We start from the raw sequence: 19,646 nt of genomic DNA, 5'->3' as shown, positions 1-19,646 counted from the left end.
GCATTTAACCTTGTACTTGCCAAACTATCTGATACAGAGTGGCTTGGCTTTTGGCATACATAGCTGATGTCTAGATTCTAGACCAAACACATAAACAGCTCTTTTAAAGCATGAGCTAGTTTGTTTGCATTATGTTTATACTCTTTTATGAAACAAACAAGTCTAAATTTACACTGGAGGTTTGCAGCTGATAGAGAATGAAGAAGCCCTTTGCCAGTAAGAACAATCTTTGGGGAGGCTGTATAATTTTCCCAGCATGCTTTCATAGCACCCAGGCTTGATGCTAGATGTTTTTGAGTGTTCCTTTGTTGACTACAAAACATTATAACTGATAATGTACTATTGTGGTGACATCTCTATTTCTTCATATGTCTTCTTTATATATAGAGATGCCTACACTTTCCACATGATTTGGAATATGGAAACAAAATAGTATTTAGTCAATGGTTCTACTACTTGCAATAAATGCTGGTGCATGTGCATTGATATCTAGGGGAGAATTTATCATTCTAGAGCTGAATAGGAAGATAGGGCACCAAAATAAAGTGCTCCATTAAAAAATGGAGGGCTGACGACTAGTTCCAGTACAACAATAGGCAATGGGATATATTGCTATGTATGCTTTCTTCTATCTTTCCTCACAGATACTTTGATGAAAAGTCTGAGCTTTATATTAACTAGATATGCACATTTGGATTTAGAAGAATGTAAAAAATATATATATATATATATATATATGTGTTGCATTAAAGTGACATGAAACCAAAATGTTTCTTTGGTAATTCAGATATGGTGAACAATGTTAAACAACTTTCCAATTTACTTATATTATCGAATTTGCTTCATTCTCTTGGTATCCTTTAGTAACAATAATGCACTACTGGGAGCTATCTAAAAGCCAATTGCAAGAGGCATATATTTGCAGCAACCAATCAGCAGCTTCTGAGCCTACCTAGAAATACTTTCCAACAAAAAATACAAAGAGAACGAACAAAATAATAGAAATAAACTAGAAAGCTGTTGAAAAGGGTATGCTCTATCTGAATCATGAAAGAAAAAAAACTGGCATTTTATGTCCCTTTAATTTGTAAAATATAACCAAAAAAACTTGAGCTGTTGTCAAGATCCTCCTATATTGTCCTGAAGACATTCCCCGCAGAAAGTAGATGACAAACGGATTTTAATTTACAAATTCCTAAGTATCCAATAAACAAATATTGGACAAAATGAAAATAAAATGATATAATAATATATTAGATTTTAGAAATACTTATTGGAAAAGTGCTAGGTTGTCTCTGGGATTAGTTTTTCTCTGCAATAATCTGATTCCCATTCTGTATATATAGAAAAATAAAGAGGATATCCAGTTATCCACCACAGTCCATTCTAGTTACAATGTTTTTTATAGAAACAGAATCACTCTTACAATATGGGAGGACCAACATCACACTGAAAATTGTGTGCAATCAGCTGGTGTGAGTAATGCTTTTCCCACTAGACACAAAGGGGCCTATCTATCAAGGTCCGAATGGAGCTTGATGCCCCGTGTTTCTGGTGAGCCTGCAGGCTCGCCAGAAACAGCAGTTATGAAGCAGCGGTCACAAAGACCGCTGCTCCATAACCTGTCCGCCTGCTCTGAGCAGGCGGACACACATCGCCGGAAATCAACACGATCGAGTATTATCGGGTTGATTGACACCTCCCTGCTGGTGGCCCATTGGCCGCGAGTCTGCAGGGGGCGGCGTTGCACCAGCAGCTCTTGGGAGCTGCTGGTGCAATGCTGAATACGGAGAGTGTATTGCTCTCCGTATTCAGCGAGGTCTGGCGGACCTGATCCGCACTGTAGTATCAGGTCCGCCAGACTTTGATAAATAGAGGCCAAAGCAATCAGTCCTCAATAACTCTCATCAGTTTCAGAAATCTACTTGTAGTTTGTCTCGTATGCAGGTTATGTTTGCCACATTTTAATCGAAATGGATTAGGGAATTACAGTAGAATTTGCAGATTTTACTTAGATTTAACAAACACTGATGTGTTTATAAGATAAATATATGTTACAGTCTGTACTAAGCTAAGATCTGATTACAAGTTGCAGAAAGAATTATTTAGGTTATTTATACTGCACTACTAATGTATTATAAACTGGTGTCTGCACAAGGCTCATATGGCTTTCAGTTTAAAGAGACATTAAAGTAAAATGTGTTTCATAGCATATATTAGCACTTAAACCAAACAAAATAAATCATTTAAAAGCATTTACAGGGATATGAAACCCAAAAATGTTCTATCATGATTTAGACAGAGCATATTGTATTAAAAAGTTTCCAATTTACTCCTATTGTCAAATGTGCATTGTTCCCATGTTTTTTTCCCTTGAAAAGATACCTAGGTATGTGTCTAGAGAACTGCATGGCAGGAAATAGTGCTGCTATCTAGTGCTCTTGAAAAATTAATATTCTTGCAATATGCTGCCATATTCAAATATAAGTGCATGTTCCTGAATCCTGAGCTTAAATCCCTGCTTTTCAACAAAAGACACCAAGAAAACTTTTTTTTAAAATAGAATTAAATTAGAAAGTTGTTTAAAATTAATGTTCTATCTCAATCATGAAAGAAAAATCTTGGGTTCAAAAATACTAATACTATAAAAAACTAAGCAATCACTACGTGTAATTTAACTATGTCAGGCAAATTGCAACATAATTAGGGGCCGAACTAGCAAAGTGCGAGCGGACATCAATAAATGTCATTGCACCGGCATTTCTAGTGAAATGCTTTTGTGCAATGCCGCCCCCTGCACATTCGCGGCCAATCGGCCGCTAGCAGGGGGGTGTCAATCAACCCGATCGTATCCGATCGGGCTGATTGCTGTCTGCCGCCTGCCTTAAGACCGCTGCTTCTTAACTCCTGTTTCCGGCGAGCCTGAAGGCTCCCACCGAAACAGCTGCATAAGGCAGCATACAGGGCTTGATAAATCGACCCCTTAGTGTGCACTCCACCCTATATTGAGGGGCAAGCAACATTTTTGAGGTATTTGACTGGAAAAAAAAACAGATAAAATAAATGATTAATGTATATTGCATTGTTGTTTTGTTTTTCCTTAATTTATCATTTGATGGGGAATGGCATTTTTAGTTTTTTGTCCCTTTAAAGGGAGATGGCAGTCAAAATTAAAGTTTCATGATCAGTAAGCGCCCACAAATGTTTTTTGTTTTGTTTTTTAAACTTCCAATTTTCTTCTATCCTTAAATGTACTTATTTGTATTTATCTCCATGGGTGTCCAGAGCTGTTGAGGGTGGGCAACAAGGGCTACATCTCCTTCCATGCGATTTTCTTTTTATGTCCAACCAGAAGCACCCGCTCAAGTCACAATTTTGATACCAATGAGTCACCATTTTTAACACAAAATGCATCTCAAGGGGACAACAAGCAACTCACTCCTGCTGCACGTTTTGACGCTTATATTATATTTTTTGGGGGCAATCTATTTTTTGACTCCTACCCCGGAAAAGAATCTATTGATGCCCGTGTTGGTATCATTTGTTAATACTTAAACCCTTTCCATGATGCATTCTGAGACAGGTTTAAGAGCGTGCACGTGTTTTGAGCAGTATTTGGCAGCAGTCTTTGCAACAGTGTTTGTAACAATGTTATACACATAGTTCTAAAGACATGTGCACATTCCCGAGCCTACCTCAGTATGCTGCCATAGAGTGTAGCTAAGTTTATAAATAAAGGAGACAAAAAGAAAGAGGGGACTGTGAAAATAGATGTAACTATATATATTTTTTGTTATTGTAGAAATTAATTGTACTCTCTAACAGAATCACAAAAGTTACATTTTGACTTCCTTGTCTACTTAACTTTGACATTGTCCTAACATAAATTGCTCTACTGTGCTAGATCATGCCATTATTGCACTACTGCTTGCATATAACTATATCTTTAATCCCCCCAAAAATGTTAAACACCTGGGCCTAGATTTAGAGTTGGGCGGTAGCCGTCAAAACCAGCGTTAGAGGCTCCTAACGCTGGTTTTTACCGCCCTCTGGTATTTGGAGCCAGTCATTAAAGGGTCTAACGCTCACTTTTCCATACCGCAGATCCCCTTACGTCAATTGCGTATCCTATCTTTTCAATGGGATCTTTCTAACGCCGGTATTTAGAGTCTTGGCTGAAGTGAGCGTTAGAAATCTAACGACAAAACTCCAGCCGCAGAAAAAAGTCAGTAGTTAAGAGCTTTCTGGGCTAACGCCGGTTCATAAAGCTCTTAACTACTGTGCTCTAAAGTACACTAACACCCATAAACTACCTATGTACCCCTAAAACGAGGTCCCCCCACATCGCCGCCCCTATATTTAAATTTTTTAACCCCTAATCTGCCGCTCCGTACGCCGCCGCCAACTACGTTATCCCTATGTACCCCTAATCTGCTGCCCCTAACACCGCCGACCCCTATATTATATTTATTAACCCCTAATCTGCCCCCCCACAACGTCGCCACCAGCTACCTACAATAATTAACCCCTAATCTGCCGACCGGAGCTCACCGCTAGTATAATAAATGTATTAACCCCTAATCCACCTCACTCCCGCCTCAATAACCCTATAATAAATAGTATTAACCCCTAATCTGCCCTCCCTAACATCGCCGACAGCTAACTTCAAGTATTAACCCCTAATCTGCTGACCGGAGCTCACCGCTACTCTAATAAATGGATTAACCCCTAAAGCTAAGTCTAACCCTAACACTAACACCCCCCTAAGTTAAATATAATTTAAATCTAACTAAATAAATTAACTCTTATTAAATAAATTATTCCTATTTAAATCTAAATACTTACCTGTAAAATAAATCCTAATATAGCTACAATATAAATTATAATTATATCTTAGCTATTTTAGGATTAATATTTATTTTACAGGCAACTTTGTAATTATTTTAACCAGGTACAATAGCTATTAAATAGTTAATAACTATTTAATAGTTACCTAGTTAAAATAATTACAAAATTACCTGTAAAATAAATCCTAACCTAAGTTACAATTAAACCTAACACTACACTATCAATAAATAAATTAAATAAACTACCTACAATTATCTACAATTAAACCTAACACTACACTATCAATAAATTAATTAAATACAATTCCTACAAATAAATACAATTAAATAAACTAACTAAAGTACAAAAAATAAAAAAGAACTAAGTTACAAAAAATAAAAAAATATTTACAAACATTAGAAAAATATTACAACAATTTTAAACTAATTACACCTACTCTAAGCCCCCTAATAAAATAACAAAGACCCCCAAAATAAAAAAATGCCCTACCCTATTCTAAATTACAAAAGTTCAAAGCTCTTTTACCTTACCAGCCCTTAAAAGGGCCCTTTGCGGGGCATGCCCCAAAGAATTCAGCTCTTTTGCCTGTAAAAAAAACATACAATACCCCCCCCAACATTACAACCCCAAGATGGTGTCCCTCGAATTCCGATTGGCTGATAGGATTCTATCAGCCCATCGGAATTAAGGTAGGAAAATTCTGATTGGCTGATGGAATCAGCCAATCAGAATCAAGTTCAATCCTATTGGCTGATCCGATCAGCCAATCAGATTGAGCTCGCATTCTATTGGCTGATCGGAACAGCCAATAGAATGCGAGCTCAATCTGATTGGCTGATTGAATTAGCCAATCGGATTGAACTTAATTCTGATTGGCTGATTCCATCGGGAAGTCGTCGGAAGAAGAAGATGGGTCCGCGGTGGAGGTCTTCAAGATGGAGCCGGTCCTCATCGGATGAAGATAGAAGATGCCGCTTGGAAGAAGATGGTTGCCGGTCCGGATCTTCTCTTCTTCCCGGATAGGATGAAGACTTTGGAGCCTCTTCTGGACTTCTTCAGCCGTCGCTTGATAGAAGACTTCAGCCGGATGATGGATGTCTAGCCCCCGCTTGGGCTTGGATGAAGATTTCGGAGCCTGGAACGATCGGTGATACCTGACATGGTGAAGACAAGGTAGGAAGATCTTCAGGGGCTTAGTGTTAGGTTTATTTAAAGGGGGTTTGGGTTAGATTAGGGGTATGTGGGTGGTGGGTTGTAATGTTGGGGGGGGGGTATTGTATGGTTTTTTTTTTTACAGGCAAAAGAGCTGAATTCTTTGGGGCATGCCCCGCAAAGGGCCCTTTTCAGGGCTGGTAAGGTAAAAGAGCTTTGTACTTTTTTATTTTAGAATAGGGTAGGGAATTTTTTTATTTTGGGGGTTATTTTATTAGGGGGCTTAGAGTAGGTGTAATTAGTTTAAAATTGTTGTAATATTTTTCTAATGTTTGTAAATATTTTTTTATTTTTTGTAACTTAGTTCTTTTTTATTTTTTGTACTTTAGTTAGTTTATTTGATTGTATTTATTTGTAGGTATTGTATTTAATTAATTTATTGATAGTGTAGTGTTAGGTTTAATTGTAAGTAATTGTAGGTATTTTATTTAATTAATTTATTGATAGTGTAGTGTTAGGTTTAATTGTAACTTAGGTTAGGATTTATTTTACAGGTAATTTTGTAATTATTTTAACTAGGTAACTATTAAATAGTTCTTAACTATTTAATAGCTATTGTACCTGGTTAAAATAATTACAAAGTTGCCTGTAAAATAAATATTAATCCTAAAATAGCTACAATATAATTATAATTTATATTGTAGCTATATTAGGGTTTATTTTACAGGTAAGTATTTAGATTTAAATAGGAATAATTTATTTAATAAGAGTTAATTTATTTCGTTATATTTAAATTATATTTAATTTAGGGGGGTGTTAGGGTTAAAGTTAGACTTAGCTTTAGGGGTTAATAAATGTATTATAGTAGCGGTGAGCTCCGGTCAGCAGATTAGGGGTTAATACTTGAAGTTAGGTGTCGGTGATGTTAGGGAGGGCAGATTAGGGGTTAATACTATTTATTATAGGGTTATTGAGGCGGGAGTGAGGCGGATTAGGGGTTAATACATTTATTATAGTAGCGCTCAGGTCCGGTCGGCAGATTAGGGGTTAATAAGTGTAGTTAGATGGAGGCGACGTTGGGGGCGGCATATTAGGGGTTAATATATATAAAGTAGGGGTCGGCGGTGTTAGGGGCAGCAGATTAGGGGTACATAGGGATAATGTAGGTTGCGGCGGTATACGAAGCGGCAGTTTAGGGGTTAATAATAATATGCAGGGGTCAGCGATAGCGGGGGCGGCAGATTAGGGGTTAATAAGTGTAAGGTTAGGGGTGTTTAGACTCGGGGTACATGTTAGAGTGTTAGGTGCAGACGTAGGAAGTGTTTCCCCATAGAAAACAATGGGGCTGCGTTAGGAGCTGAACGCGGCTTTTTTGCAGGTGTTAGGTTTTTTTTCAGCTCAAACAGCCCCATTGTTTTCTATGGGGGAATCGTGCACGAGCACGTTTTTGAAGCTGGCCGCATCCGTAAGCACCGCTGGTATCTAGAGTTGCAGTGGCGTTAAATTATGCTCTACGCTCCCTTGTTGGAGCCTAACGCACTGAAAACCCAGCCATTCTGTGAACTCTAAATACCAGCGGTATTTAAAAGGTGCGGGGGAAAAAAAGCATGCGTAGCTAACGCACCCCTTTGGCCGCCAAACTCTAAATCTAGCCGCTGGTGAGCCAATGGCGAGAGGCATATGTGTGTAGCAACCAATCACCATTTTTCTCCCAGTAGTTAGTGCTCCTTAATCTTCCTAGGTATACTCTTCAACAAAGGAGAGTGAAGAGTACAAAATAACTTTCATAATAGAAGTAAACTGAAAAGTCTCTTAAAAGGACATACTCTTTCAAAACCATGAAAGTTTAATTTTGGCTTCCATGTCCCTTTAAAGGGACACTGGACCCAAATATTTTCTTTCATGATTCAAATAGAGCATGAAATTTTATGCAACTTTCTAATTTAATCCTATTAGCAAATTTTCTTCATTCTCTTGGTATCTTTATTTGAAATGCAAGAATGTAAGTTTAGATGCCGGCCCATTTTTGGTGAACAACCTGGGTTGTTCTTGCTGATTGTTGGATAAATTCATCCACCAATAAAAAAGTGCCGTCCAGAGTCCTGAACCCAAAAACGCTTAGATGCCTTCTTTTTCAAATAAAGATAGCAAGAGAATGAAGAAAAATTGATAATAGGTATAAATTAGAAAGTTGCTTAAAATTGCATGCTTTATCTGAATCGTGAAAGAAAATTTTTGGGTACAGTGTCCCTTTAATTCCATCTGTGCTAAGAGATGATCACATTTTAGAACCAAGAGGTCTTGACAACGTTCATATAGCAAAGCAGTTGTAAGAATTATGGAAGCAAATGACAATAGAATGTTAAAAGGATAGGAACGTCAAAATTAAACTTGCCTGATTCAGATAGAGCATGCAATGTTAAGAGACTTTTAAAATAACTTCAATTTTCAAATGTGCTTTGTTCTCTTGGTATCCCGTGTTGCTGATTGGTGCCTGCACACATTTTCTCTTGTGATTGGCTAACTTGATGTGTTCAGCTAGCTGCCAGTATTTCTTCAGAAAAGGATAACAAGAGAATGAAGCAAATTTGATAATAGAAGTGAATTGATTTAATTTGCATGTTCTATCTGAATCACAAAGGAAAATGTGGGGTTTCCTGTCCCTTTAAGTATGACAATATAAAACACCTATTTGGCTGTTACTGCACTACAAAACTGCTGAAGTTCAAAGCCTATATAACCATGAAAAAACAAAATACAGAAGTAACCGTGATAAGCAAATCACAGGGCTTCTTATAGGAGGCGCTATAACAATAAATGGGTAGATATGTAGTGGAAAAGCACAAGATATAAAATATACTACCCTAGAAAAGCAGTATAAAATAAAATTAAAAAATAATATAAAAAAAGAATATACAAAACAGTGACTGGACAAGCCAGATGTGAAGTGTCCCAACAAGTGTCCTTGGACGTCCCAAAACTTGATAGGCCGCTCTCTGTCGTCACCCAATCATTATACCATGATACATGGACCTCTATAGCTTTATACAGTAAGCTAGCGAAGGTCAGCTCAAGCATTCAAGAACCATATGTTGATTTTTTATATAATTATTCATTTATAAATATTTAAAAAATTAAAAGTGGTGAAGAATTGAAATTGAAATATCATAAAAAACATACTGCTAAATGGACATGAAAGTCATAATTAATCTCTAGTGGTGCTATGTTTACTTCTATCAAATTTACTGAGTTCTCTTGCTATCCTTAAAACTTATCTAGATAGGCTTAGGAGTAGCAATGCACTACTGGGATGTATCTAGTTATTGGTGACTACATACATATGCCTCTTGTCATTGACTCACCAGATGTATTCTCTTTAATGGGACACGAAACCCATTTTTTTTGTTTAATGATTCAGATAGAGCATGCAATTTTAAGCAACTTTCTAATTTACTCCTATTAGCATTTTTTCTGCGTTCTCTTGATATCTTTAGTTTAAAAGCAGGAATGTAAGCTTAGGAGCCAGCCAATTTTTGTTTCAGAACCTGGATTATACTTGCTTATTGGTTTTCTAAATGTAGTCGCCAATAAGCAAGTGCTATCCAGGGTGCTGAACCTAAAATGGGCTGGCTCCTAAGCTTTACATTCTTGATTTTTAAATAAAGATAGCAAGAGAACGAAGAAAAATTGATAGTAGAGGTAATTTAGAAAGTTGCTTAAAATAGTGTGCTCTATCTGAATCATGAAAGAAAAAATTTGGGTTTAGTGTCCCTTTAAAATCAGATAGTTATTTTACACTGAGTATTCCTCAAACAAATGAGTGTACAATGTCCCTTTAAAAGGACAGTGTACTGTAAGATTGTTTATCCCTTAATGTATTTCCAATTACTTGTTATACCAGGTGCAGACTATAATATGTGTGAGAAATTGCTTCATAAGATTTATTTTTGTATATTAAATAGCTGAAACCACAACTCATCAAAATGGGTTGATCTTGCATGGAAATACGATCTCCTTATTTTATCACTTTCTGTACATACACATGCTTATTTATATTATCTATGTCTGTATACCAAAGCCCAAATTTCAAATGAGTCCAGCACTCATTCACCAAACTGCACGCTGCCCAGGATACAGCAATCCCACAAATAGTAAGAACCAAGGGAGGCAGCAGCATGAATAATCACAATTGTTTATTGGCACAAAAAGCCCACAATGTATATTAAAGCCCAAAAAGAACAACTGGAAATTCTTCTGCTGGCAACCCATTCCCCAGTTTTGCATAGCCCACACTGTTATATTAATACACTTTTTACCTCAGTGATTACCTTGTATCTAAGCCCCTGCATACTGCCCTCTAATTTCAGTTTTTTTGACAGACTTGCATTTTAGCCAATCAGTGCTGACTCCTAAATAACTCCTTAGGATTAGGCACATTTTTAGCTCTGTCACACATGAACTAGTGCTGTCTAGATGGGAAAAACTGTCAAAATGCAAGGACTTAGAAATTAGCATACCTAGTTTTCAACAAAGAATACCAAGAGAACAATGCAAAATTGATGATAAAAGTAAATTAGAAAGTTGTTTAAAATTGCACGCCCTACCTGAATCATGAAAGTTTAATTTGGACTAGACTGTCTATTAAAGTATAGAAACTTTCAGTATAGATAGAGGGATTTCACAGGTTATTTCAATTGCTGGTTAAAAGGTAAAGGATCTATTTAAAAAATAATAATAATAATAATAATACACACTAGCAGTAAAAAAATGGATCATGGGAAACAAGTCAGAGGGGAGAAAAATTTAGGGTAGACTGCCCCTTTAAGCACTGCTTGTAAATGATCCGCATACAAAATAAATGTTTGAAAATCAAAAAGTTTTATTTTCTTAGAAAATGTGCTTTGTTTTGCAGTCCAGGAACACAACGCTTAAGGCTATTGAGTATTAGCTATCTTATCTTCTCTTTTAGTACCAGTTAGGGGAAGGTATACATGAGCATCTACCTTTATCAAGCAATTTATGTGTAGCATGTAGCAGGGTCAGTGTTCTGAATCCTGCAGGATTATATACTCCATATCATTTGAGTAAATAGAATAAAGAAGAAAAAAATGAAAATAATTTACAAAGGGTTTTACTGCACATAATTAAACTTTTTTATGATAAATTAAAGTTGTAGAAACAAAGCGGTCTTCAGCCATAGAACCTTTAGCATTTTAAAAAACTGGTTCCATTTTCAACCAAATGCATTGCTTTAAAACATTCTAGCTATTTTCAATTATGTGACATTATGGCCCCAAACACCATGTTAGCTGTTAAGTTAGTTCAGGTTACTGATAAGTTATTTCTATGTGGCTCTTACATTTCATTTTCTTTTGTGATACAGTTAATAGGTTGCATTATTGGCAGACAAGGCAGTAAGATAAATGAAATCAGGCAGATGTCAGGAGCACAGATCAAGATTGCGAATGCTTCAGAAGGCAACGGAGAGAGACAAGTTACAATCACAGGATCCCCTGCAAATATCAGCTTAGCACAGTACCTCATTAATGCCAGGTAAGTTCTCCTTTTAACCTTTAACAAAATCACTTTCTACAAATGTTATGAATCAGAGAAAAAATAGTTTATTAGAAACTGGTATTTGTGTTTAAAAATATTTTATAATATTATACAGTTTATCACTCACTGTCCGAGAAAGTATATTTCTTAAAGGGACATTATATTAAATAATTTTCTCTGAAAATTATCTAAAATACATTTAAAAAATAATATTTTTAAGGGTATTGCAGTGTTCTATATTCTGAAAAAACGGATGTACCCCTATGGTGAAAAATAAAATTCTGCTGGAGATGTCCCCTCCAGCCAGTGAGCAAATGCTACCTAGGTATCACTTGTGCACAAATGTAAATTTCCTGTTAATAACACTTACTTTTACTTAACCTTTTTTTTTCATGAAAAATATATTTTTAACTTGTTTAAATTCTATTCTTTGATAAACACAATAGAAAAAAAAAATATTACAATGTCCCTTTAAGAAAATGCAAGATCTGGTCTAAGTCCTTATGCCCTGTTAACCAGTAAATGTATATTACAGACCTTAGTTGGCTGCTAAAGAGATCTGTTTGTATCCTACAATGTAATGACAGCAAAACAGATTGCAAGACAGATTTAATTTGCAAGCTGAAATTTACATCGCAGACTTGTTAATAAAAATATCTGCTGTTGCCAAAGAGACTAGATTTTGATGTACCATTACCACTGCAAATATGGAGAGAGAGAAAATAAGAAAATCTGTATCTTCTGCTTACATCAATCCTGTTAAGAGAATCTTATGACACTTGTGTTGTGTGAGCAGAGTATGTGCTCTGTGCTAGTAATTACTGTAATGTTTATCATGAGCCACTGCAAATTTTTGCACTTAAAATTTCTAATAACAGACATATTGAGGGCTATTTTAATCTTGAGAAGAGATTACAGAAGCATAGCTGCTTTTTTAATGTGCTCTTAAATGGTTTGAAGAGAACAATAAGGAAACTGCTGACAAAGGTGCTTTTAATAGGCAAAATGAAAAGAATTATTTAAAAAAAAAATGATAAGAATGTTCATGCTATGTATTGTATTTGGGATGTATTTTCTATTAGGGAAATTCATTTTGTAGGCTGTCTCTAATCATTTTTACATTTAGGAATGGAACAATTTATTTTAAAATCTATAAATTAGTTAAAGGGACATTGCACTCAAAAAATTGCTGTGCTTACTAAAGGGCAGCATGTCAACATGTTTTTTCCTAAAAACGATATATAATCCCCCAGTAAATGTATTTATCTGCTAATTCTCACTGGCTGATAAGGGCAACTCTCATAATTTTAAAGGTGGAAATGCAACCACAAGCCTTGCATGAAAACATTTGTTTATTCAGGACAGGAACTTTTTTTTTTTTTCAGAAAATGTCCTCTTTTTGGTGTAACAAAAAAGATTATCACAAAGGTCCATTAATATGAAAAAACTGTAAATGTAATTCATTAAAGCAGCACTTACTATTCATTTTATGGATAACTGACACACTACCATATGCCAGAAACCTGTTATGGAAAACTTAGGGAAATAATTTAATGGCCAACATTTTCATGTCCCTAACCAGGGCATATGTAGCTAGATAAGAGGAAATGCGTTCAAATGGCTATGCATAGGCTATTTTTGTAATGAAATAATAGGGATTTTTTCTTTCATGGTTCAGATAGAGCATGCAATTTTAAGCAACTTTCTAATTTACTCCTATTATCTCTAAATATAGCCAGCAATCAGCAAGATCTACCCAGGGTGCTGATCCAAAAATGGGCCGGCTTCTAAGCTTACATTCCAGCTTTTTCAAATAAAGATACCAAAGGAATGAAGAAAAAATGATAATAGGAGTAAATTAGAAAGTTGCTTAAAAATGCCTGCTCTGTCTGAATCATGAAAGAAAAAAAATTGGGTGTCATATCCCTTTAAGTAATATCCCATATGCATTTATATGGTATCCCTGCCGTATGACCTGCTAACAAGTGCCCTGCACTTGGCATGCAGTTATGAAGGGGAAAGTGTCAAAGTATACTGATGCTTTCCTTCATCCATTATAGCTGCCCAGTATATACTCAGCATATGCAGAGCACTCAGATGTCAGGCAATAGTCAGCTACCCCTTTTGATTCCTTTTGACTGCTGCTAAATAAAGAGGATTGGATTTTTTTTAGCCTTATATCACTAGCATTGTATAATGCTTTGTACACCCTTCTTACTTGTTATAAAAGTAAAAATGAACACTGTAAATCTCATCTGTTGTAATACAAATGCAAAACGTTGTGGTCTTTGTCCATTTCAGGTTAACATATAGCATTTTAACCAGGTTACATATTAAATTTAAATAAAGAATATATATAAGATCTTGTGAATAAGTTGCTGAATTATAAATTAAATCAATCTTAAAAATTGATTACTAAAATGAGGGGCACACAATGATAGATAACATTTTTGCATAATGCATTACTCAGGGGGAATAACTTATAATACATTGGTAAAACAGGGTCAGATTGGGGGAAAAAAATTGGGAAAAAAGCAGCCCTGAAACAAATTGAAGACCAGCCCTATAATCAGTTGAGTCCTTAGATATATATACAGTATATATGAATAAAATAGCGGGTGCAGAGCAGGCCATTCCCCTATGCAGAGAGTATTAGATGGAAGCAGCCTATGTACAGTGTAGTGCTCCTGTTTCCTCACCCACAAAGACTGTAAACTTAGAGAATGGCTCCTCTAGAACCACTACAGGGCGCTCTCTAAGGGGATTTTTTTACACAGTCTTAGCCTCAAGACAAGCAGACAAATAATCTGGTGTGCACCGGCCTTACAGCAGGCGAAGGGGCCATGGAACTGGAAGATGCTCCGCTTCTGATAGACTGCTCCAGTCCCTAACCACTACATGCAGGCAGCGGCCATTAAACTTGACTGAGTGAATGGCTGCAAGTGTCTGCAGTTGTGGAGCCACCTTGTCACACACTGTGCACATAAATGGGTTGGACTCACTCTATAGGCAGTGGTCTCTTCCTCTGCTAAGTCAGACTAACTTGTCCTAATCCAGGCAGCAGCCACAACCCTAAAACCCCCCACCCCCACAGTGCTAACTTTGCAGCCTGGCTTGCAATGGAGCATCCTTGCAATATGCGCTGTGTGCCCACAAAGGTCACTCTGTGGCCTCCCTACTCAGGGTATACTGTCACTGTCCCCAGCTGAAATGGCCCTGTGGTAGTTGAGGGGCCCACCGGGAGATCTCCCAGTATCCCAGTAGGCCAATCCAGCTCTGTGTAGAAACTTGTAAAATATATATTTGTTAGCTAGAAGATCTTCATCTGATGCCCCACTCCAGCCTGCCCATATCTGCTTTTTATTTAAATTAACAATGAGTGGTTCTGCCTAACAAAAAGCAACTACCCACCCTAAATCTTCTTCCTCTATGCTCACAGAGACAGAGGTTGAGTGAAGCTACTGTGTACAGCAATTCTTTCCCTTTGAATATGCTACAGAATAAGGATTGGGATGAGCAATTACCTTCACAATGGCAGAACTTGTTTCTAATTTAAATTTAAAGATCAGCAGCAAGGGGGCAAGCTGAGGACCATATATATATATATATATATATATATATATATATATAATATATTTTTCAATACTAATTTTATAACTTTATATAGACTAAGTTATTTATCATAAGAATTGCATTGGTGCATTTGGTGCATTTTTTTTAAGATTGACTGTCCCTTTAACCCTTTAAGGACACAGCTTTCAGTTTGCTCAATTGTTTTATGACGTAAAAATCCGTCATATGTCCTTAAGAGGTTAAAGGGACCTTCTAGTTAGTTTGTTTGTGTACCCATTGTATATATAAGCACTACAATAAAAACAACTCCTTAAAAGTTTTAAAAATATTTAAATGTATTATTATGTTAATAAAAGCTGATACAGCTTTGCTACTGCAGACTAATACAAGAATACACTCCTTGAAAAGGCGTTAGAATCTGAGTCTCACTGTAGCATTGTCGTATACACAGGATGAAAGCAATATGCTATGCAGGTCTCCAGTTTCTCTGTGAAGGAGGGGATGTCCAATATGCAGAGTAAAGGGATTTAAATGTTGTGTTTAATGTTCTTTTAAATCACAGATTTGCCTTTAGTATTGATGTAGGTTTGAGTCCATGATATATTCATAATTTTGTAATATTTCTTAGTTTTTCTAGAGATCCTTAGTAGCTATATTTATTTTTGCTTCAGTCTAGTGATGCTTCCCACTTTGCTGTGAGACTGGGCTGAAGAATCCGGGGGTCTCAGACATCATGTGCTAAAATGCAGTAGGAAGAACAAGAAAGGCACAACCTTCCTTGAGCATCATAGATTTCACTGGATTTTTGTTTTCAACTTATAATTTATTTCCTATTTTGGATTTTTTGGTTAAAAACCTTGCAATGTTCCCTGTAAGACAATGACTCTTTGCTTTCCATGTAGACCATACCTATTTCATTTAAATTTATCTTTAAAAATGGTTTTCCCCTATGTTTGAGTTCAATTCATATGAAAATAGATCATTTATTTTCCTCTAATGAGATAAAATCTCGAACACTTGATTGATATTGGGAATGCAAATGTCTCTTCTACTATTCAAATTGTTTTCCAGGATAAATTTCACAAATTGAATCTACTGCATGTTCTAAAGGGCTTGATGTCAGGTGAAGGGTGCCATTATTTTGAAGTTATGTCTTTAGGTTATTGAATACAGAGAAAAGTAAAAAAAAAAAAATGAATAGACAATCCATAAACAATAAATAGTTTACAGTGGGTTTGATGAGCAAGATACATTGATTTGTATCCATAGGGAACCACTAAAAATAGGTTGAGAACCGAAATACTGCTGTTAGACAATAGACATTCTTATTTATTTAATTTTTTTTTTTTTTTAAATATTATCGTTTCTATATTTTTTAAAAAGTGACTTTTTGGACAAAATAGGATTGGGAATACAAACCATTCTTGTGTCCTATGAAAGAAAAACTCAATCAGAGTTTAATACATTTTGTGAAATGCAAAGAAACATAACAATTTATTCAAATTAAAAAAGTAGCAAATTGTGTTTAACATTTTTATGTTCTGTATAGCCAACAGATTTTAAAACATAACTTTGTAGAAAAGTGTATAGTTGAGTTACTTTATTCTACCTTCAATTTACTTTGAATAATACCCAAATTCATGATTATTGTTAGGTTCCCAAAATATTTAATGTACCTCCCCCCACACACACTTACTAAGATCATTTTTATAGTGTGTAGCATTCAAAGAATCTGAATTATCTTATAAATACACAACAGCTGTTAGCAGAGAATAGCTGTAGTCTGTAATATATCAAGTAAATAGATGGTGATTCCATACACCAGTGTTCTATTAGGCAATGCTCAATTACGACAATCCAAGCGCCAGAATTGTACTGTGCACCAGTAAAGCACACCCCTAACACTTATCTACAGCTATGCCTAAATTTTCCCTTACAAAGATGGAGATACAAAAGAGATTTTATAGAGAAAAATGTAAGAGTTCATGATCCAGATTTACTTACATTATCAAATTGACTTAGTTTTCTTGGTATCCTTTCTTGAAAAGCAAATAATTAACAGTTTACATAAGTATTAGAGTCTGTGATTACCCAACTGCTGTACCATGATACAGGAGACTGGGGGATTACAATTCTATAAAAAAGTTAAATAATTTGTAGCACAAATAAAAGTATCAGGGGAAATACTATTATAACTGTGTGTGTATTACTATAATATAAGATTTGACACAACAGCAATGAGCCTCTGAAGATAGATGTGCAGTGATAATCAATCATCAGTGCACTGAATAACTATAAATACCATCATAAAATATGCAGAAAGTACTCCGAACTGCAAGACTACATGTTTAAAAGAATAGACAATTAAATCACTATTAAATATATTGTAGGTAGAATCCCACTTCTGGATGCAACATAACAATTATTAAAATATGTTCTGATGTGTATTATTAAATGTTTCATGTAACAAATGAAAATAAATATATTCAGATATCTTTGATAAATAACCTTGTTTGTATGTTTCATGTGACAAATTAAAATAAACATGTAAAAGTATCTATAATAAAACAGTGTTTGTATAATTTAGTAAGAAAATGAGAATTCTTCCCAGTGATACATACAATGTAATACAATGAACAGCACCAACTGACATGGTTGGGTTCTTCCATTTTTTATTTAAAGGACCAGTCAACACAGTAGATTTGCATAATCAACAAATGCAAGATAACAAGACAATGCAATAGCACTTAGTCTGAACTTCAAATGAGTAGTAGATTTTTTTTCTGACAATTTTAAAAGTTAGGTCTTTTTCCACTCCCCCTGTACCATGTGACAGCCATCAGCCAATCACAAATGCATACACGTACCATGTGACAGCCACCAGCCATTCATAAATGCATACACACTTATTCTTGCACATGCTCAGTGGGAGCTGGTGACTCAAAAAGTTTAAGTATAAAAAGTCTGTGCACATTCTGTTAATGGAAGTAAATTGGAAAGTTGTTTAAAATGGCATGTTCTATCTGAATAATGAAAGTTTAATTTTGATTGAGTGTCCCTTTAAGGAATTTTTTTTTATGCAGCACACATTTGTGTCAACCAGAAATATACTTTGTAAATGGACCCCAAAGATAACGTTTTAGTACTATTCAGTATAGTGGTGCCTCCCCTTTAAAAGTACATCAAATACACAAATTACATGTTGTGATTTATTAGAGCTTGGATATTTTTGTGCTACTGACCATGGATAATGCTGTATTTATCCCCAGCAAAGGTGTTAAAAACATAGGTAAAGTCCTGTTCAGAAGCTGCATGCTTAACATGCCAGTGACTGCTTTCCTACTACTTTTTCAAAATTGCAGAGAACGGTTAGGTGTCCAGTGCCCAGATTGCAGCTCCTCTTCACAGTACTTCTGTACAGGCGCAAGGTCCAAGATTTTACACAGATTGTCCTGGACATAGGGAGAGGTAGCCTGCAGATCACTTAGGCTGTTGCTCTAGAAGAGCAGGAGATGCTTCCTGGATGCTATGTTCTGCGATTGGGGATGGCTCTTGAGTCAGGGACTGGAGGCGTGGCTAGAATTAACAGGAGGGGTAACATGTGAAACGCTCAGTGCTAAGAGTAGGTGGGTGTGCGTATTATGTCAGTGACAAGCAGCAGCATGGTGCCCCTCTATGGATGGTGTCTGTAGGCACATGGCTACTCTGCCTAATTATAAATCCGGCCCTGAGTGTAACACATATGTGCTATATGAATAATCACCAAAAATGGGACTGTAGACAGATTGGATTCTAAAGGGACTTAAAGGAGTAGTAATTCAATTTTATAATGTGCTAGAACAATTTATTATTGCACCACTGCTTGTTCAGACCTTATATGTTTAACCCCTCAAAGGTTGTATCACATAGATGAAAGGCAGCACTGGTTTCAGATATGCAACACATATGTTGTCCCTGGTTGGCTGAGCATTTGTGTACATCTCTGGATAATTAGTGCATTTCTGGTCCTGAGCTGACTTTTGATTTGTGTGTTAAAACCTTTGTGTATCCTTGTATGAGCACAAGCAGTGAGGCAGTTATTTGGTATTTAGATTTTTTCATACAGTGATATAAAAAAAATATGTCTCCAGCTCCCTAACGATAAACACACTATGATCTAAGGCTGTGCCTGGGGTTCTATACACTCTGACATGGCTCTCATCAAATGGCAGGTAGTGTAAATGACCAAGGCAGGCAGGGAATAAGGCTAAGATCTACTATAAGAAAACAGACACCCACCCAGGAACTTCAAGATGTCAGCAGGCTAATTTCAAGTTAAAATTTATTTAGGATGTGAGAATAAATGAAAACAATTTATCTGACCCCAAAAGTTCTTTTTATTTTTTGGATTTTAAAAGAAATGAAACATTTTTGTTGGCCCCTAAAACTATTTTGAGTCCCAAGCACTATGTCTACTGCATCGAATGGATAAATTGGTGTTGCATAATAAATGTTGCAGATCTGACTGACTTAGCAAA

General features: G+C 35.9%; 1 protein-coding gene across 3 annotated transcripts in view; it reads left to right on the top strand.

Moving 5' to 3' along the window:
• Nucleotides 1–19,646, top strand: part of LOC128660660 (poly(rC)-binding protein 3-like) — a 282,926-nt gene that overhangs the window by 244,080 nt on the left and 19,200 nt on the right. For 2 of the 3 annotated variants that reach the window (XM_053714597.1, XM_053714595.1), the window contains exon 13: nucleotides 11,384–11,553. In XM_053714597.1, the coding sequence (XP_053570572.1) occupies nucleotides 11,384–11,553 (170 nt within the window). Of the gene's footprint in view, nucleotides 1–11,383; nucleotides 11,554–15,800; nucleotides 17,698–19,646 lie in introns of those variants that run through there. The other variant, XM_053714596.1, reaches the window with a different exon arrangement.

Source organism: Bombina bombina, chromosome 5 (assembly GCF_027579735.1).
Source record: "Bombina bombina isolate aBomBom1 chromosome 5, aBomBom1.pri, whole genome shotgun sequence".
NCBI classification, from domain to species: Eukaryota; Metazoa; Chordata; class Amphibia; order Anura; family Bombinatoridae; genus Bombina; species Bombina bombina.
Note: the sequence above shows the minus strand (reverse complement) of the source record. Positions and strands in the feature narration are given on the sequence as shown.